General features: G+C 41.0%; 1 protein-coding gene across 2 annotated transcripts; it reads right to left on the bottom strand.

The window, feature by feature from the left end:
- Positions 1–345: 345 nt before the first annotated feature.
- Positions 346–21,176, bottom strand: NELFCD (negative elongation factor complex member C/D). Of its 2 annotated transcripts, none has more exons than XM_039364511.1 (15): positions 20,810–21,176; positions 18,490–18,599; positions 18,109–18,218; positions 17,166–17,275; positions 16,003–16,110; positions 14,672–14,824; positions 13,350–13,480; positions 12,022–12,187; positions 10,884–11,018; positions 9,758–9,897; positions 7,451–7,565; positions 6,085–6,180; positions 4,098–4,238; positions 2,348–2,477; positions 346–1,321 (listed from the first exon to the last, which is right to left on the bottom strand). In XM_039364511.1, exons 1-15 carry the CDS (start codon positions 20,873–20,875, stop codon positions 1,287–1,289), a joined length of 1,746 nt encoding a protein of 581 aa, XP_039220445.1. In that variant the 5' UTR covers positions 20,876–21,176; the 3' UTR covers positions 346–1,286. The 2 variants fall into 2 exon arrangements, with proteins under 2 accessions (XP_039220445.1, XP_039220444.1); XM_039364510.1 differs by having other exon boundaries at positions 18,490–18,602; positions 20,810–21,173.
- Between the last annotated feature and the right edge of the window lie 694 nt (positions 21,177–21,870).

The raw sequence follows: 21,870 nt of genomic DNA, 5'->3' as shown, positions 1-21,870 counted from the left end.
GCAGAGAGAGAGTGTGACTGGTCCAAGGTCACTCAGCTGGCTTTGTGCCTAAGATAGGACTAGAACTCAGTCTCCAGTTTCTAGCTATATTATTGAACTTACAAAATACATGTCATACATTCTGGCTCATAAGCCATTTAATTAGGATCAAAAGACCCAGTGAGTTCAGTAACACTATAGTTCAATGTTTTGGGCAAACCCAGCTAAATATATGAAGAAAACTGATGTCTATTTTTCTACCCTCTTATTAAAAACTATACCGGTAGATCATCATTTCAGTATTTTCCACTAGTGTTGTTGGTCTTGCAAATTGAAACAGTGAAGACTACAATCCACAGGCGCAACAATTTTTACTCAAAGGAAATTTATTAAAAATTACAAGCTGTCACACTTCTCACTCATCTGATATGTAGCTTGAAGACATATCTGAAAAATTACATGTTACTATACTGTATATGCTATGCATTTAGAGAAATGTAACAGCGTATATCTATATCCCTCAAAGTAATGAAACTTACCAATAATGGTTAATATTTTAATTATTTTCTCCTAAAAGAACACTACCTGTATTTCTTTGCTAGGGTTCACAAACATAAAACATTTGTGATGCACAAATGATTTTCTTTTTTAAAAAAGAATTCAGAACTGGAATGCAACAGATGCTAAGCATAGGTCTGTTTCTCAACAATCATCCATGATGGTTGATTTACAAGCTACAATGTTATAAAGACATTGTAAGGAGGTTTATCCAGACTGAGGTCCACCAAAGGATAGGATTGGGAGACCCAACATGAGGGTGCCCTGATTACAGAAAGTTTGCGAACGAGTGTTTTCAGATGGGGCACATCTGATAAATATTTTCACCAGATGTTTATAAGATTGTCAAGAATGAGAGCAAGTATGAGAGACTAATGCACTGCTTTTCCAGTCTACAAAACTGACTGGAACACAGCCAGAGAGTGGAGAGAATTCATAAGACGGTGTCAGCTCTACCTGCTAGAAGTAACCAGTCATACACTACACAATGAATTTCTTAAGAACATCACTGCTGTCATACTTCACTAGGTCATATATTTGGAGCAAGCAACCATCTTTTCAGTTCTTCAAGAGGACCAAGGTTTGAAGTAGTGACAACCTGTGCCAGTAATTGCTTTCTACACAATTTAAAACTGACCAGTGTAAGTTCCTACTTAAGTTGAAACCTATCAGCAAACCATTTGAATTTCTTTATGCAGCACGAAAGAGGCCTGGTCACCAGTGTCTTCTGGATGCGGAGTTCTCCTAATTCAGCTGACCATGATGAAATTTGATTTGCAGTGAGCTTTAAAGAAAACAAACAAGACAGGTTGACTTGGAGTAGAATTTATGTGCCTAAATCTTTTGATTCAAATGGAAAGCAGGGTCCAACTGTATGCATTCTTTTAACACTTTAACCCATTCTTGTAAAATATTCTCCAGTTCTCCATAGTCACATACAGTACAGTATAATATATCTCAGTGTCTGCTGAAGTGGACAGCTGTAATAAATCGAATGAAATAAATCTATTTTCAAAGCACACTCTTACAATTGCTTATGCCACAAAAGTTAACGCTTCAACGTGTCACTTGATTGTACCAACTGTTGAATTTTACTGATCTGCACCTCTGTACCTTAGACCAGTGTTTCTTAAACTTTTTTTCCTCCCACTTTTGAAAATTATGGAGGACCCCAAGAGATCTTTTTGTTCATATGGGTTATATTCATTGATACTTATCGTATTAAAATTAAAATGGATGCATTCATTGTTGCTGCTGTTTCTCACAAATGTTTGATGAGATTTTAATATTGTAGGCTGGCAAGTAACTTTGATTTCTAGGACCCCTGAGACAGTCTTGGGGGACCCCCAGAAGTGGTTAGACAACTCTTTAAGAAACCCTGTCTTAAGACCGTAGAGTAATACAGCTCTTCTTCTACTAGCTCAGCCTTAATTTAAGATGCTTACATGTCTTCAGAGGTATCCAGAGTCAAAAGTCAAGACAGAAGCCTCGAAAGCATGATTGAACGCCCTTCTCTTTTTAATGTGCATTGCATGCAGAATTTAATTGCAGCATCATGGCCCCTATTTTGGACTTTTTTACTGTGAAAACACGGGTTCTGTGCAGGTTTTCCTGCAGTCCAGCAAACACCCTGAAAAGATGAGATTGCGGCTACCTCGTAGAAACATCTGACCTTTTCAGTGGTGAAAAGCATCTGAAGAGGGATTCTGCTCAGATGTTCTCGAGGTAAATTCTTTGAGATGTGACTGCGTTCACTGCATGTAAACAGATTGCAAACTTGAAACAAAAATACTATGCTGGGAAGATTTACCTATGAACTCTGTCACTGGGTCATGTTCACCTTCTGTCTTAATTGTTCCTGCAATGCTATCATTTTCCAGAATTGGAAGAAAAAGCTGCACGAAGTCAGAGGTGTAGGGAGGAGCAATCACATCCAGTACCTATGAAATCAGATAGCAGGAAAAGACTGTGGGCTTCATTCTGGTTGTTACTGCTGTTTTGGGGGCAATAATTTTATTTTAAAACATTTAGAAAATACATTGCTGCACAAAAGAAAAAAAAGAGGATAATTAAACAAGGGATCGCGAAATGAAGAATAATATTTGTAACTGTCATAACATTTTTCTCGATTTTCTGACAGTTTCATTCTTGATTTTTGGAGCCTAACATCAATCTTGCCAAATTCAATATTAATTAAACGTTTTGATATGGCCACCCACTCGCTCTCTGTGACTCTGAGCAGCTTGCAAAAAATAAAAACCCAATACACAAACTATAAAAGCAATACCCCCCTTTCCAAGAGGGAGGAAAAAAATTAAAAATGTCAACGGACCCACAGGGAGCACCAGTTATGTCACACCAGCTTGCAGTAATTATTTCTGCAATACCAAAACCCAAGAAAGACACCCTGAAGTTCTTCTAAGCCAGCAGTGTCCAACATCGGCAACTTTTAAGACTTGTGGACTTCAACACCCCCCAGTCAGCATGGATGGCTGAATAATTCTGGGAGTTGAAGTTCACAAGTCTTAAAAGTTGCCAGGGTTGGCCACCCCTGTTCTAAGCAGTTTCCTTTTTTGTTCCTCACCTATAGACAGAGGTTTTGCCAAATTAAAGCAAACTACTAACATCGGTGAAGATATACTCTGAGAACATGATAGCAGTGTACCAATATCTTAGGAGTTGCCACAAAGAAGAGGGAGTCAAGCTATTCTCCAAAGCGCCTGAAGGCAGGACAAGAAGCAACGGATGGAAACTAATCAAGGAGAGAAGCAACCTAGAACTAAGGAGAAATTTCCTGACAGTTAGAACAAATAATCAATAGAATGACTTGCCTGCAGAAGTTGTGAATGCTCCAACGCTGGAAGTTTATAAGAGGAGACTGGACAAACCATTTGTCTGAAATGGTATAGGGCAGTGGTGGCGAACCTATGGCACGGGTGCAAGAGGCAGCACTCAGAGCCCTCTTTGTGGGCACGTGCACCGTCGCCCCAGTCCTAGGCCTTCAGCTGGGTTTTATAAAACCTCTTTAGGCCTCTGCTACCGTATGCAAAAAAAAAAAAAAAGTTCAATCAATCAGTCAATTTCAACTTCTTGCGGGGAAAAAGATCTTGCAAAGTTGGAATTGATTGATTGAACTTTTTAGTCCCACCCAGTCTGCCATTACCACTGCAGCCATGCCCACCCAATTGGCCACACCCACCCAATGGGCCACACCCACCCGGCACCCGACGATGCATAAGTGGGTTTTGGGTTGCAGTTTGGGCACGCGGTCTCTAAAAGGTTCGCCATCACTGGTATAGCGTTTCCTGCCTGAGCAGGGGGTTAGACTAGATGACTTCCAAAGTCCCTTCCAACTTATTATTATTATTATTATTAATTTCTAGCGAGGAGCTCTCTTGACCTCTTTATCCCAACCAAACTATCTAAACTTTGCTGTCTCTTGCTTCTCTTTAATGCAGCCCCTCCCTCCTGGGAATCTGGATTACATTTCCCCACATCAGTGCAAATCAATCCATCTGCACATCATTTTAAAACTCTTAACTATCCAAATATTTACTGACCTCAGTCACAAAATATCTGATCAGAGATATATCCGTGTCCAACTTCTCCAGGCATTTCCGGATATAGCTGACCACTGGGAGGACATAGCCACGGCTCAACAAGTGAACCATTCTGTCCAGAAGAGTCTTCTTAAGTTCCAGCTGAGAAAAGAGATGGTCACAGTATATTTGAACTCCATGAAGTTATGTACCGTAAATGCCGGCGTATAAGGCGACTTCCGCGAGCGCTGAAATCGGTGCCAAAGACGGGGGTCGTCTTATACGCCGAGTCGTCTTATACGCCGGAAATACTGGTAGTTTCCGGCATATAAGACGACGTTCTAGGAATGCGGCCCGGCTATAAAGACGGGGGTCGTCTTATACGCCGGGTCACCTTGTACGCCGGCATTTACGGTAGCAATTTCCACTATTAGTGGAGAAAATATTAGGTAAAGGTTTCTCTGTCGGTCATGTCCAACTCTAGGGCACGATGCTCATCTCCGTTTCTTGGCTGAGAGAGCCAGCATTGTCCGAAGACAATTTCCATGGTCATGTGGCCAGAATGGCTATATATCAAAGGCTCATGGAGCGTTATTACTTTCCCAGTGAAGTGGCAAGGACGGGAGCTCATCCCATCGCACAGTGCTCAGGTCTTGAACCAAGGCTGTTAGCTCTCCAGCTGACAAACTTAAGAGTATTTAACTGCTGAGCCATTGCGCCCCCAGAGAAAATATTATTCAAGTGTAATTTTTGGCACGCAGGAGAACTATCTCACAGAATTTATGTTCTTGGCTCCATAGGAAAATAGTTTTGTGCTCTGTTTATGACGTGGGTGAAAAAAAAAAAAATACTCTGCCGGGTCAAAATGTTTCTAAATTTTTTTGTGGATTTTTTTGATAGTTATTTTGGGGTTTTAAGAGGTGACATAACTTTGCAGAGCTATTGAAGCCCTTTAACAATCACATGCATTCTTTCCATCAGGAAGTTGGTTGAGGGATGACATTTGGACAATGAAAACCACCCAAATGAAATCATATCATATCATATATCATATCAGTATCATCATCACCAATGCCACCCCACCACCACCTATTTTGACTCAACCTATTCTGATGACTCTTTTTAAATTATGTTTCTTTCCAAATTGAAAAAAAAATGTCTTCTTTTTTTTTAATTTTGTCAATAGAGGGAGTAAGAAAAGTCTGCATCAAAGTGCCCTCTAGTGATAAAGAAAATAGCTGCAGTGTTTGTTTTTCTTGTAAGTTTATTAGAAAAAGTCTCTATTTTTCCATTAGAAAAATATCACAACATGGAAAAATGAATTAAGTAACAGAACAGAACAAAGAGTGGTTTCTCTCTTCTGACTTCCAGACAACTTTTGACTGGGGCTCTTGAAACACTACATAAAGAAGGGTATGACCAGCAAATTCAACTGAAATATAATTTATAGAGTTTTCTTCTGAAGCATCTTCAGTATTCAACTGGAATTGCGGAGAATATTCAGGAATATATCTTTCTTTATCAATATATAGGAACAAAGAGTCTTTTTTAATGCATGATGATTTTCCCAGCCAATTATATTAATTATAGACTTTCAAGTAAGGGTGGACTTCACCATTTTTACATTTAAATAAAAATAATTCTGAACTCTTTCTTATAGATCCTGACAGTTAGAACAATTAACTAGTGGAACAACCTGCCTCCAGAAGCGGTGAATGCTCCAACACTGGAAGTTTTTAAGAAGAGACTGGACAGCCATTTGTCTGAAATGGTATAGAGTTTCCTGCCTGAGCAGGGGGTTGGACTGGATGACCTCCAAGGTCCCTTCCAACTTTATTATTATGTTAGATTCAAGAGTATGAACTCAAGGATTCCCAATCCTTTCCTCGGGAACGATAATTTTACAAGCAGGCAAGCTACTTCAGCAACTTCATAAAATACCCATCTTCAGGATGCCCCATGGAAAGTCTCAACAGTCAAGAATTCCATATTTTTTAGTTGTCATCACCTGTTCCATGACATCAAGCTGAGAGTGCTCAGTTTCAAAAAGTTTGACCAGAAGCTGCAAAACTAGAGGATGGAGCAGTTGGTGGCAGGTGCTGATCTGCAGAGCAAAAAGCGAACTGTTAAGATCTGCATTTCTACTAGCGCATTGGCTTGATTGTGAGACAACTAGGACGAGGCACAAACCTTAAAATGCAGAATACAGGTAGTACTCAACTTACCACCATTCATTTGGTGACTGTTCGAAGTTATAATGGCATCGGAAAAAAAAAATGACTTATGTCCATTTTTCACACATATGACCGCTGCAGCATCCCTGTGGTCACGTGGTCAAAATTCAGACACTTGGCAAATGGCTCATATTTATGATGGTTGCAGTGTCCCTGGGTCACGTGATCACCTTTTTGCCCAGCTCAAGGGAGGTAAGGCACCCGCCGGGCCCCACGCACGCCAGCAACCCTCCCTGCGCCCGCCGGCTTCCCACCTCCCACCCCTGGCCCTCTTTTACTTACATTTTTAGTAGTTGCTCAGCAGGGAGGGGTGGAAACTTCCAGACAGCTCGCCTTCGCTGCAGACAACTTGTACCACCGTTTGCAGAATGGGACTTTTGGCGGGCTCAGCAGGGCAGAGACAGCCTGGACAATTCCTATTGGCTTTTGAAAGCCAATAGAATTAGACTCTATTCAAGAGAGTCTATTCTATTGGCTTTCAAAAGCCAATAGAATAAAAGGGAGTAGCACAGCTAAGGAAAAGGGGGAAAAAATGGCGGACCGCATTATTTGGCGACCTCCATGAAATAGTCGTTCGACCCCAAATGGGGTCCCGACCCACAGGTTGAGAACCACTGGTTTAGGGGACATCCATTTCTTCAAAGTCTTACAAAAAAGCTAAAAAAATTGGGCCCACTCAGGTCTCTGGGGGAAATGCCATTCCAAAGGGCGGCAAGGAATTTTTTTATCATGGCAAACACATACAGATAGAAATTTGTTAAGTGAGTTTTGCCCCATTTTACGACTTTTCTTGCCACATTTCTTAAGTGAATCACTGCTGTTGTTAAATGAGTAACACGATTAAGTGAATCTGCCTTCCCCACTGATTTTGTTTGTCAAAAGGTCGCAACAGGTGATCACATGACCCCAGGACACTGCAACCATTATAAATGTGAGTTAGTTATCAAGCCTCCGAATGTAAATCATATGATCATGCGGATGCTGCAACGGTCATAAGTGTGAAAAATGGTCATAAGTCACTTTTTTCAGCGTCATTGTAACTTTGAATGGTCACTAAGGGGACTGTTGTAAGTCAAGGACTATCCATATAAAAGGTAAAGCCAAGCTGACTTGTCACATAGCAGGGCTCAAAAAACTCACCTCATCCAACAGGGCCAAATGCACCGGAGTGTGATCTGTCTGAAGCTGGAAATATCGGGGTTCTGACACCGTCCAGTCAACCCATTTTAATACCCCCATGGCTACAACTGGAAATCTAAGGAGAGCAGAAAGCAGAATAAACATGCCAAACTGAGGCAAATATTCCCAATATCTATGACATCATCTTTAATCTCCTGTTCGGTGGACCTTATTAGAACAATTATCAGAACGTTCCCTATTAGTTTTTATTTCCAATCAGATTCAGTGCAAGTATTTTTTAGTCTGAAAACTGACAATTTAACTCAGAAAACCATAAAGTGCAAAACGATATTAAATAATTCCCCCAAAAGAGAAAAATTCCCAGAGAAATTATAGGCAGAGAAAACAGAAAACAAGTGCCTATAAAAGAAGCCGCTTGATTGATTCATATGCTGGGATAAAATGTGCTTGGGTTGTGGATTGTGTAAATCCAAATAACTGCATTTCAGCAGGTTTCAACAGGTCTATAGCCTGGTGGGTGGGAAGGAGGATAGGGGTAAGAGGCTGGCCTCTCCTCTTCCTTAAATTTTAAAACTGTGTTTAAAAGGCTAGTTCCCCCCCCCCCCCAAAGTGTTTTTCCTGCAGGTACAGGTTCTGCTTTTTTTTTTGATCAACAGAATGTTGATCTCTTGGTTGTGACAGGAATTTGCTGACCAGCTTGTCACCCAAGCCTGATACTGTGGTCTGAGAGAGAATGATTGGCCCAAGGTCACCCAGCCAGCTTTTATGTCTAAGGTGGGACTAGAACTCCCAGTTTCTTGGTGATTAGCCCAAAGTCATCTAGCTGGCTTTCATACCTAAAGCTGGACTAGAACTCACAATCTCCTAGCTTCTAGCCTGGAGCCTTAATGGCTAGACCAAACTGGCTCTCTTCCGAAGGGCAGATACATTTGTAGTAACATTTTAGAATTGACCACAGGCTTACTGAGTTAAGCAAGGGTTATCAAGTCTATGGAGATTCTTAGTCATCCAGGTCATGGTTGTCCCAAAAGTGCTCTTTTGAGAGGCAACTGGACTTTTTCCTTGAAGACTTTTCGCTTCTCATCCAAGTCTTCAAGAAAAAACAAAGTCCAGTTGCCTTTTGAAAAAAGCACCTTTGGGACAAGGGTTATCAAACTGTGCAAAAACAGCCTTTAAAAACCAACTAAAAAGAGCCGAGGTGGCACAGCAGTTAGAGTGCAGTACTGCAGGCCACTTTAGCTGACTGTGTTCAGCAGGTCAGCGGTTCAAATCTCACCGGCTCAAGGTTGACTCAGCCTTCCATCCTTCCGGGGTAGGTAAAATGAGGACCCAGATTGTTGGGGGCAATGTAAATATATATATATACATTGCTTACTGGTGTACACCGCTTAGAGAGTGCTTGCACTTAAAGCGGTATATAAGTCTCATAAATAAATAAAAAAATAAAAAAAAACAACTAGAAAAAAGAAGAAATACTGTAGGACCAGGACATGGTTTACCTGACAGCAGGAAATGTCTCCATTGTGGGGCACTGACGGAAATTAAATCATCAACTAATTAATCAATTAGTTATTGCCCAAGATGTTCCCAGCACAGATCTTTCAGTGCTAAGCATGTAATGTTTTTCAGCATCAAATTTAGAGTCTGTCAAAGGCAGAGCTTAACTACTTCTGTTCCCTCCCCAACCCTTTGAAGAATTATTCCAGTTGCACGTTCAGTTTTCTTCTACAAAACTGAGGATAAGAAACTTGTTTCCTTTATGTGTTCCGCTATCTCAGGGGCTGCCACAAAGAAGAGGGAGTCAAGCTATTTTCCAAAGCGCCTGAAGGCAGGAAAAGAAGCAACAGGTGGAAACTAATCAAGGAGAGAAGCAATCTGGAAATAAGGAGGAATTTCCTTACAGTTACAACAATTAATCAGTGGAACAACCTGCCTCCAGAAGCTGTGAATGCTCCAACACTGGAAGTTTTTAAGAAGAGACTAGACAGCCATTTGTCTGAAATGGTGTAGGGTTTCCTGCCTGAGCAGGGGGTTGAACTAGATGACCTCCAAGGTCCCTTCCAACTTTTTTATTATTGTTGTTGTTGTTGTTGTTGTTGTTGTTACTGTCCTTTATCGCAAATTCAGATCAACGAGACTGAAAAAGTTATCCAGATGATCCTGCAGATTTCTCAGGCTTGCTCGCCACAAACACAGATTTAAAATCAGTTTAATTTTAAGCAGAAATTGTACATTTCCTGAATATTCTGTTTAATGCAAACACTTGCATTTTTAAGCAAGGCAACCATGTTCTGAGGTGAGGCTTACCTGATGCACTGATACAGGGTACTTAGCTCTGCGACAAGCTCCGAGGCGCCTTTATTCTCATTGCAGCAAAGATTGTGAACTGTTTCAACTGCTTTTGAAGTGGACTTGAGCTCATCTTTATTGATGCTCACCCTCTTGTTCTAAGAAATGTTGAAATAAGGTGCAGGAGACAAAAGGAGATTCCCATTGAAATACTGATTTGGCACCGCTCTGCGTAGTGAACCTTTCTTAAAGGCATATATTTCTGAGTCTGAGTAAGTAGAAGATTCGTTGGATATTAGACAGTTCTCCACTTACAACCACAACTGGGACAGAATTTCTGATGCTAAACAAAGCAGTTGTTAAGTGAGCCATGCTAATTTTATGACCTTTCTGCCATCGTTGCTAAGTGAAACATGTGGTCTTTAAGTGAATCTGCTTTCCCACATTGACTTTGCTTGTTTAAAATGGTTAAACATATCACTCTATTTACTGGACTACCTACGATTCTAGCTCAAAAACCTGGATTTCATTTCAATGTAAGGAAAACCTTTCTGATGTAGGATTTGTGGAACAGCCTGTCTATGGAAATTGTGGATTCTCCATCGGAAGGTTCGAAAGAAGAGGGTGGATAGCCAGCTCTCATGGATGGCTTAACTGGTTTTCTTGGACATTGCAAAAGGTTGGAATAGATGACCCTTAAGGTCCCTTCCAGTGACACAATTCTATAAAATCCCTTGTATAGATACAAATACACCTATAAACAAGAAGGCAGAATCTGTAGCGTAAGTACGCTTTCCAACAATCCTAGTGGTAAAAATGATGGGAATTGTAGTTTAGGAAATCAAGGAGAGTGGGAATCACAGTTTCTCATTCCCACTAAAGTCCCAAACATCTATCATTATCACCCACTATTCAGCTTGTTTGCATTTGTGGAAGAAGTGCAAGAAGAAAAGAAAAAGAATTAAGACTACTTGAGTCAGGGACCTCTTTTGGTTAGAGAACATGAAAGCTATTTCTGTAAACTTGGAAGTCAAGTATACAGCTTTATTCTAAACAATGAAAGCACATAAAATAATCTAATTATTATCCTGTTTCAAAGCACCAATTTACTGCTAAATCCTCATTCAAGTCATCCCAAGTTTACCTTTTTCCATGTTTCCACCACACTAGCTGCATAGGCCAAAATGTGGATATATTTGTGCTTATGGTCTTGATTGATCTTTGCTCCTGGTTTAAACAGTGACAGCATAAAGAGATCTAAAAAAGCTGGAACTCTAATCTGTAGGGAATTGAAACAAAAAATGTAACAATAGCTTACGAAAAACCATTTTTTTTTTAAAAAAAAATAAACACTGGTTATATGTCAAAATACTTTCATTTCCAAGAAGGTGAATTTTGGAACTAAGATTTAAGTATTATGTTTAGATTATGACTCTTGATACTTAAACGACTATATCTTCATTAGATGTTAAGTGAACCTGGTTTTCCCCATTGACTTTGCTTGTCAAAAGGTTGCCAAAGGCTGATCACAGGACCCCGGGCCACGGCAACCGTCATACATATGAGAAAATAATGCAACAGTTGCCCAAAGCATCCAAAAGACAAGAGGAATGAGGTGTCTACAGAACATGGTGACATTCTCACGTTACAAAACAAGATGAAGATAAATGTTGGTCCCCCTTGGAGACAACTGGATGGCCAAGGCCGTTGGGTAGCCAGAGACCCTTTGAAGCGATGGTTGGACCAAGGAAAGAAAATCACCTTGTCTGTTCTGGCACAACAGGGCAGAATTGCACTCCTGACTTGAAAAGTAGATGAGTGGGATACATCTGTAGATTTCACCTTGCGTCTTGGATGGTTCTGACATCAGAAATAAGGAGGACCCATACATCTCCTTTGACTCTAATTCAAATTACAATGACAATTATCGTTCCCTAGATCAGCATTTCTCAACATTGGCAAATTTAAAATAGGCGCACTTCAACTCCCAGAATCCCCTAGCCTGCATGGTACACCAGAGTTGGCTGGGGAATTCTTGGGATTTAAAGTCCACCTATCTTAAAAGTTGTTAAGATTGAGAAACTCTCTGATTCCTCTCCCTGATACCCAGCAGAAAAAGTAACTGACCTCAGAAATAAACATTTCTACCCTGAGAGAACTACCATATACTTTGAAACTGCTAGTGAACCATATCTGAATCACTTTTGCTTCTTAACTGGGAGTGAGGAGAGGGAGAGGCTTGAAGGAGTCTAGGCTTTTTCCTAAGAGAGGCTGCCACTAACCAGTTCTACAGGAGGAGGATCCATGCTTGTGAACATCTTGAAGAGGACTGTGATGTCTGCTGGATTCAGAGCTCCTTTCGACAGCATGGCACCAAGGGCTTGGCAGGCACGGGGATAGGAAGCTGCAGTGCCCAACGCTAGGGTGATCTGACTGGCATCGTGCCCTCTTCAGAAGATCAAGGAAGAACATGAGACAGAGCAAGCTTGCTTTAGAAAAGCTTCAGAAGAAGAGCTAACAGATCACCAAGAATAGTGGAGACCTAATGAGTAATCTCCTAAAAATGTTTGGCATGTTATTAAGAGCCAAACAGAATCGACTGTTATGTATGGACAAAACGTAGAGGAGATTCAGTTGCTCACATTAAGTTTGGACCTCACAACTGTTATCATTAAGTAGAACAGATATATGCAGTATGTAATTTGTGTCCATTTGTCCGTCTGTCCGTCTATCCATCCATCCTTTATATATTGCCCAATCTAAGAAACTGGATAACATGACATTTAAATTTTGCGGAAACAAATAGATGATTGCCTACAATTTCCAAGTCAAAAGCCTGCTAAAACTGAATTGTTTTCAGTGCTCTTTGAAAAGTCTTAAGAAAAGGAGATAGGTAAACCGCTCAGGACTGTGGATTTTATAAGGGGGGGGGAATCACAATTAAGGGTTGCCTTCTGGTCAACCTCCCACGGGTGAGACCTTAAGTAGATTCTCTCTAGAGTGCAGTTTCTCAATCTTAGCAACTTTAAGATGTGTGGACTTCAACTCCCAGAATTCTCTAGCCAACATACTGGATGGGTAGTTCTGAGAATTGAACACACATCTTAAAGTTGTCAAGGTTGAAAATACTATTCTAGGTGTCTGAACAATATGGGCAGAATCCCAAATAGGAGAGGCAATTTGGGACAAGCAGGTCTTATTGGAAAGTTTTAGATACTATTGCACCTAAGAAATGTGGAAGTATGAAAGAATCTGGAACTCAGAAAAAAAACTCTATAAATGTGTATTTTTAAATTACCAATTTTAACATAAATTGTATACTTAATAATCTGCTAGCTATGGGGGTGCGCACAGGGGCACAAGCAATGTCACCTTGAAAGTACATGATCTGTTACATTTACCATATAGATAGCATGGAGCACCTGATGTTGTTTGGATGACATGCTGTGCTTGGCATAACATCTTGTATGATTTTCAAGCGAAATTTAAATTGGGGATCATGCTTAGAATTGAATCAAGCATCTTTTTTTTATGGGTTAGAATTATCCTAAGGCATGCAACCAAAGAGGGCCACAAATTAAATTGAAAAAGAAGTGAAGCAAAATCTTACTTCTCATGAGCAAATCGCTGGACTTCTTGAGCAATTCTACGCACAGCAGAGCCCCCTTGTTCTTCTTGTGCTAATATGGACATTATAGCTTGAGCAAAAAGATATGTGTGTTCACCATGGCACACCATTTTCTGCAAATATATGATCACAGATCATTCGGAAGCATGAAGGTGTCTTTAACAGTAAGGGGTAATTATATTGTTCAGTCTACAGAAGAACACACAAATACCACAAAACAGTTCAGAACTTCATTTAAACCACATGCCATTAAAATTTCTTTGAACTGTGAGTGCTGAAAATTTGGCACTGTTTCCAGCCAGTCTGAGGTGGGAACCCATAAAAGTGTTAACATAAGCAGTTGAATAATCCACATTGTTTTAAAGAAAGGAAGTAACCAAACATCATTCCTTCCAACCCCGGGGAAAAAAAACTTGGAAGTCTAGGCTCTGCCTAAAGGATGAACATACCCCCCTACTCATCATTCTGTTTACCCTTCACTCAATAATAATTGTCACTTAAGATTGACTATCTTTTATTTAAGTAGCCAAATAAAAACAAAAAGCAAAAATATTCCTTTGGACAAAACTACCGTTTGGAGTTACACAGCCCTCTTCTTTCCCTGATATGTCCAAAGCTCTGAAGTTAACAGTTTACCTGTCCCTCTGCTGGACTTCAGGACAGCATATAACTGACACCTTAGCTTCTGCCTTCAAATACAAAGCCCAACATGAATGATGACATTGAAAAAGAAATACTGCTATGGGACAGTTGGCAGGTAATCAGCCTGAAAAAGCCCAAGCTCCTGAGAAATTTCTCCTTTACCTTATGGGAAACATGGAGGAACAACACCTGGAGGTTCTCACCCTGAGGCTTCAAGAAGAACATGGACACCCACCAGACCTCCTTGATCAAATGCTCCTTCTTGCAGTGTCTACACTTCCAGTAAGTGATCTATGTGAAGACTGAATGATTTGGTCCCTGTGCCATTAAAAATAATAATACTAGAATTCTATGGGGACCTGATGGGAGTTTCACGAGAGATTAGAAGTAAAAAGAAAAAAAGTTCACCTGAACCTAGCACCTGAAAAATTATGGAAACCCTTGTTCCATGTAATACAAAACAATAACAATTATCAAGCATAAGAAGAGAGAATTATGGCACTACAAGACACAGATCTAGCTACAGGCATAGAACATTACCATTCCCTTGCACTTTTTCCACAGCAAGTATTTTGGGGAACTGGACAATTCCTAAACAGAAAAGAAAAGAAAAGAAAAGAAAAGAAAAGAAAAGAAAAGAAAAGAAAAGGGTGCAAACTCACAGCAAACTCTGGTAAGTTCTTCTCCAGATTTTCTTCTCCACCGTCTAAGATAGTAGCCAGAGATGTCCGCAGTACACGAGAAAAAACTTCCAACTGCTGGCAAGCTGTTGATACACTGGTGATCTCCCCTTGGTATCCAGCATCGGAGATAAGCTGCAACCAACCAAAGGATTACCAATTGAGATAGTAGCAGTTTTGCAGTCCAAGAGGATTCATTCATCACTATCACAAATACCATTTTATTTAATTAAGTATGTAGAGTAGGACTGAAGGGGAAATGAGACCACTTCAGTACCTAGGTCAGGGGTAGACAACCTTGGCTCTTTTATGACTCATGGACTTCAACTCCAGCTATGCTGGCTCAGGAATTCTGGGAGTTGAAGTCCACGAGTCATAAAAGAGCCAAGGTTGTCTACCTCTGACCTAGGGGATGAAAATCAAGAAATAAACACTTGAAAATTTGATTTCTTCCTGTTTCAGCAACAGCAGGAAGAGAAGGAGGAGGAGGAGGAGGAGGAGGAGGAGGAGGAGGAGGAGGAGGAGGAGGAGGAGGAAGAGGAGGAGGAGGAGGAGGAGGAGGAGGAGGAGGAGGAAATACGCACTCACATTGAGTATGAGTCAATCTTCTTCGCAGTATTGCAGAAGAGATTTGTCACTGCTTTTCTTTGGGGAATTTTTTTTTTTTTTAATTCCAGTCCATTCTGTAAAATCTGGAAATCCCAGAAGATATCTCAGCTGAGTATTAAGCAGATCCAACTTTGCTTTACAGCCATGGTTGGCTAGATCCTGCCACCAACTCCACTGAGGTCATGTTTAAGAGCAAATATTATATATTGGAAACTAGAAATAGTTTGGCCCTTAAGAATTTCTCCAATATTTAGATCAGTGATTCTCAACCTTTCTAATGCCGTGACCCCATAATACAGTTCCCCATGTTGTGGTGACCCCCAAGTGGGCGTGGCCACCAATAAGAGGGAGTAGGACAGCTAGGGAAAAGGGAAAAAAATGGCGGACAGCATGGTTTGGTGACCCCCGTGAAATGGTCATTCGACCCCAAATGGGGTCCCGACCCACAGGTTGAGAACCACTGATTTAGATACATGGATGAATGTATGCAGACCTTCTTGCAATATGACAATAGATAAGCTCACATTCCCTGTGGCAATCTTGTCTGCATCTTATTCAACCACAAACATGGCAATATAATGCCCCAAAGACCTATTATGCAACTGTATTCCTAACATGTTAGCCTCCCCAGTCTACTTACAAATTTTCATGAAAACAGGAGAGAGTTGACAAGCTTTCTAGTTGAATGAAAGAACTGTATTTACCTTGACAGTAAAGTTCAGCATGAGACAGTCTGGATGAGCTTCAGCCAGCTTGTAAAAGAGGTCTCGCCATGTTGTGTGTGCTATCATTTGCTCGAGCCATGCTGGAGTCTGTCAAAAACCAGAGCAACAGAGCAATATGGGCCAGGCGGTCGAAAAAAACCAACCTGTGCTTATAGAACAGCTCTAAAAGTGTCCAAAGAAAAACACAGAATTGACACGCGTGTTTATTCCCTCAAGAACTCTTTACTACTCACTTCACAGATAATTTATAAACCATCTATGGCCAGATCAGGTGACACACTGCCATGTCTTGTCAAGACCAAGCAGTTAGTCATACAATACTAAGCATGGTGAATTTTAAGTCTGGTTTCTTTTTTAATGGCTTAGGTACATACGATGTCATTTGCCCATCTGTGACTCAGCAAAACTCAACCCACTTGGCATAGCTGGCTCAGGAATTCTGGGAGTTGAAGTTCACGAGTCAAAAAAGAACCAAGGTTGCTTATCCCTGCACTTACTGAATATGTGGTTCAAAGTATTGTACAAAGCCCAAACATGGATTATTTCAGAAAGATTAAGCGTGTGGTCTGATGATAACTGGCATGTTAGAAAAAATACAGATAAGGTACAAATGACAATGTATATATCTTTTCTATAAGAACCAGAGTAGTAAGGTACTGAATACAACAGCTTCCAAGTTTTGCTAGCCCACAAAAGAGGCAGATGCATTTCTATTCAATTGTATGCAAAAGCACAACTGATGTCCACATGGGAAGTCTGAGAAAGCAACCTAAAGCTGCTCACAGGTTATTCTTTTTTCCCCCGGTGTGTGTGTGTGTGTGTGTGTGTGTGTCTGCTTGCCTTGAAAGAGATGTGCTATATAGCTTCACTGTCAGTTTTACCCCACGAGCAGGAATGAAAACTGTTATTTTTAATTTAAATTTTAATTTAAAATATTTTGTCAGCTCTCCTGGAAAAACCACTGTTTTGTAAGATGAAGTAACAGTTAAATAAATGAGAAATCTGTGTGTTTTGAGAACAATTTGTGTTGGAAGCCCCCTCCCAAACACAACAAAAGTTTCTGAGTTTCCAATTATATTCTCCTCTGAACTTGAGAAAGACTGCTGTTATCCCACTTGGCAGACTAAAGTTTTTCAACTTACCTCTCCCTCCTCTGTGAAAATGGAATCTGCTTTACGTGGATCAAAGTGTTTAATCAGCAAACTTTTTAAGTGGTTTTCCACCGTTTCCTGGACGTGAATAGGTTCAGCACCTGCAAATAAAAGATAATCATTACAGATTTCATGCAGCACAACCTTCACAATTCTCACACTATTCTTTGGGGCAAAACAGCACAGCCCTTTAATGAAATTCAACTTGGAGGGGCAGCTTCAGAACATGTTGATTTTACAAATAATTTGGTTCAGCACCACTAATTCTAACATGATGTATTCAGCACATGTTCAAATGTTAGTTGCAGATAGTCTTCGATATATGACCACAATTTAGCCCATTAATGTTGCTAAGCAATGCAGTTGTTAAGCGAGTCATGCCCCGTTTAGTAAGCTTACCACAGTTATTAAGCAAACTGCTGACGTTGTTAAGTTAATCTTAGGGTATATTAAGTGAATCTGGCTTCCCCCATTGACTTTGCTTTTCAGAAGCCAGCTGGGAAAGTCACAGAATGGTGATCATATGACCCCAGGACAGTGCAACTGTCATAAATACATGCCCATTGCCAAGCACCTGAATTTTGATCACGTGATCAAGGGGATGCTGTGATGGTTGCAAGTATGGGAACTGGCCATAAGTCCCTTTTTCAGTGCTGTTCTAACTCTGAACAGTCAAATGAATGGTTGTTACGTCAAGGACTATCTGTACTCATTTATGTACAGAAGATTTTAAATCATAGAGATGTGCAGTTGCTGCACCAAACAGGACTCAAAGAACAGACAAATATTTCTAGAGTGTCCGATACGAAGCTAAAACTTAAACAGATGATCTCGTGTTTTATCATTTGAGACATGGTATAACTGATTGGTTTGTATATTTCGACTGTGGGGTCTTAATGGAAAAAAAAAAAGTTGCAGTCCCAAACCAAATTACCTGTCTGAATAAGCCATTCAGCCAAAAGATTCACTGTTTGAGCCACAGCAGTGTAATTCTCCGATAAGAGCTGAATCACATTCTCTGGAGAACCACCTGCTTGGAAGTACCTGTGAAAGGAAGCAAATCCTCATTTAAGAAATTCCTAGAGCAGCATTTCTCAATCCCGGCAGCTTTAAAGTTTGTGGACTTCGACTCCCAGAATTCCCCAGCCAGCAACCTGGGAGTTGATCTACTCACCTTAAAGTTCCAAGGCTGAGAAACACTGTCCCAGAAAATCAGAGATACCAGATCTCAATGCAGAAGAGCCAATTCCTCAGCCAGTTATTGTACCCACAATCCCCCTTTCCAACCGCAATGCCTGAATTAATATGCACCTACCGCTTTAAAGTATTAAAAATGGAGGGCTCCATGATGTAATCTCGGGTGGAAAATTTATGAAGGCATTCCTGCTGAACCTCAGCATCATCTTCGCCTCCATATTCATCATCCTGCTGTTTGAAGGAGTTAAAATTGTCAATATTATTTTCACCACCACTTTGGATTTCTTTTGTGTGAAAACAGATAGCAACATTAGGTTAAGTATGGAGCTACTACGTAACTGGGGTTCTGGGGTCTTAAAGATGCTAATGGTAACCAGATTTCTGTATCTTAGGATGGCTATGCCTCAAGTTATGGTAGATGAGGGCAACTTGTAGTCTCAAGTTTTAGCTTTGGGATTTCCAGCACTTTGTCCTTGCTAGGTTGCTGAAATTATTTGGGAGGAATTGAAATGCCCAACCTTCTCAACATCTTCTAATCTATGCAACATCTTCTGGTCATTTGAATCTAGACTCAGAAAAAAAGTACCAACAGGAAGTCTGATCAACCAATCAGCACGCAGGACACTCATCTCAGCACAACATGTAGTTGAGATTTGGGATGTGTGCACATCGGCCACTCTGCAACTATCTTCAACCTATGTTTACATAGCCATCAACTCCTTTACTGCATAGATATGCATCAACGACTACATACAGTTGTGGACAAGTCTAAATCAAGCCTTAGTTAACAATCTACCAAAGGCTACCCATCCCCATGCTATGGTGAGATTGTAAGAAGTCAAAAGTGGCCAAAACAGTGGAGATTGTCCTTGACTCACAACTGCAGTGGATCCTGCCTGTTCCGGTCATAAGTCATGATAAAATGGGTCACCCATATGACTGACCCAATTTTATCTTTTTTTGTGGAAGCTGTTAAATTAATGCCATAGTCATTAAGTGAACCAATTGTTTGCTATGGGATGGGTTTGATAAAAACCCGAAGTAAAATTTGCCATACAAGTTTTTGGCAAAAAAGTCATAAAATGTGGTCATGTGGCCATCCAAATCCAACCTTGTGCTCTATTTCTTGTTTGCTTAGGCCTGTTCCTTCTGAACCTGAGTGGGATTTGGATTCAAGTGAGTTTACCCAGGACCAACATTTGAAAATAGTGCCTTTTTTAAAATGCCACATTTGATGTAGCTGTTTCCACTTTCAGAGGACCACATCCCATTGCAACAGCCTGGCCAAAATAAGGCCCACCCAGAATGATTCATTGGGCCCCCAGGCAGGAATTGTTGTGGCAAGTCTGGAATGTTTTAAAATGTTTTTCATGTTAAAAAAAAAAAAAAGCCAACTCTGGTGATTATGTGGTCACCCTGAAGTAGTTTTCTTTATCAACAAAAGGGTTTTGCTATTTTTTTAATTTCCCAGTCCAAACAATATTGCTGGAATTTTCTGGTTCTCTCATTTGACCAGATCTGGCTTGCTTTGTTTTTTTCAAGCTCAACCAAGTTTAACTTCATGCTGCCACTTTCTGAGACAAAGAAGACAAACCCTGAGGACCTCCTCAGGGAGTGGACTTTGGACCCCCACATCAGTTTGGGGTCTGCTATAATTATTCTTAAGGGCCATGTGAGGAGGAGAAGTTTCTTCTTTTGGCTTCAGTGAAAAAGGGTGGCTTTGTGTGAGAAAAGAGGCCTTATAACTCCGCAGACTACAGGTTGTCCTTGATTTCCAAGCACAATTGGGACCAGAATTTCAGTTGCTAAACAAGATGGTTGTTAAGTGAGCCATGCCCAACTTTATAACTTTTATTGCCACAGTTGTGAAGCAAATCTCTCCAGTTAAATGAATCATACGATTGTTAAACAAATCCAGCTTCCCCCATTGATTTTACTGTTTTGTTGCAAGCATACACACACATATGTACAGATACAGTATATGCATGTGCACATGTGAAGGTGTGCACAATATGCAAAATATGCTATACATATGGGCAATAGGATACACACGCACAAAGGCAAAATATATGGTATACGTATGTGTGGATGTGGATGTATACAAAATATATTCGAAAAAGCCGATCCTGCATTTGTAAGGAAACGAGAGAAACGTGTCCTGTAGATGCCCGCGCGCAAAAGCCCATTTTGCTGTATACACGTGCATAGATGCCTTGCAACAAAATGGGCTTTTTTGAATATTGCAGCTGTGGCTAGTAGACATCGCAACGGATGCGGGCGGGCGCGAGCTTGCCGGGGGGGGAGGTCTGATAAAATCTGCCGGGGATGAGATGACCCGATTCGGGCGCCGCTTCTGCCCATCCCCGGCAGAGTGACCCGCGGCGGCGGAGCCTGAAGCGTTTCCGTTCACTCCTCCCGCTCGACCATGTCTTCCTCACCCCTGCTCCGTCGGTGTCGTCGCCCCACTCCGCCACGCCGCCCCCAAAGTACTCCGGCTCCTCCATCGGCTCCGCTCGCCTCCAGCTCCGGCTCCAGCTCTGGCAACGGCGCGGCCGCAGAGATGCGAAAAGGGTAGAGGCGCACCTCCCACGGCACGCCGGGGGGCCGCTTGAACCTCCGACGCGGCGCTGAATAGCGCTGCCAGGTGAACCCGGGCTTTTCCTTGGCACGCCTCGTGGGAAGGCGCTTCACGAGCAAACCCCCGGAGAGGAGCAAAAGTTCGCACCCCAAATGCCAGTTGTTTCGCCCCAGTGCCCATCTTTCCTACCTAATTCTGTGACCTGAAGTATTCTGCTATCTTTCCTAGGGCAAGCTCTATCGCTTTGCAGTTGCGTGTAGAGCCGTGTTCCCCAACCTTATCCCCGGAAGATGTTATGGACTTCAATTTCCAGAATCTCCCAGCCAGCCTGAGGAAGACTGCTCTAAAAAATATAAACAGTAACGTGCTACTTTCTGAGAGTAATTTGGGTTTGGTATTATATTATTTCTAGACAGGGCAGAGCTGTTATGATTTCAGTACTTTCCTTGATGACCTGTCCTACTAACCTTATCTGTTTTCCACATATTACATTTATTACATTATGACTCTTATTAAAGTGTATGGTTTGATCATAATTGAATAGCATGGGTATTCAACCTTGATTTTTGTTCTGTAATTACTATATATTGGTGAAATGCAAGTTTCGGTGTGAAGTTTCATGACACCAGTTTTGTTCTAGGAGAGAGAGCCATGATATATAGCAATTTGAGAGCTGGCTCATCAATTGTGCTAAGCCACTATCTTTAAATATTACGGTCTGTTGAAGTCATCAAAATTGACTAAGTCTGTGCATTGTGTTAACCATAAAACTTAATTTACAAACCAATGTCTAGGTTCATTAATTACGCTAAGCTCAGTTACAAACTACAGTCTGTATTTAATATGCGGGCTGAGAAAGGCTTGGAAAGAGAGCCAAACCAGACTCATGTTGCTCCCTGAGGATATTATTGACATTGTCTG

This window comes from Crotalus tigris, unplaced genomic scaffold (genome assembly GCF_016545835.1).
Source record: "Crotalus tigris isolate CLP2741 ecotype Arizona unplaced genomic scaffold, ASM1654583v1 scf7180000019768.410792, whole genome shotgun sequence".
Lineage (NCBI taxonomy): Eukaryota > Metazoa > Chordata > Lepidosauria > Squamata > Viperidae > Crotalus > Crotalus tigris.
Note: the sequence above shows the minus strand (reverse complement) of the source record. Positions and strands in the feature narration are given on the sequence as shown.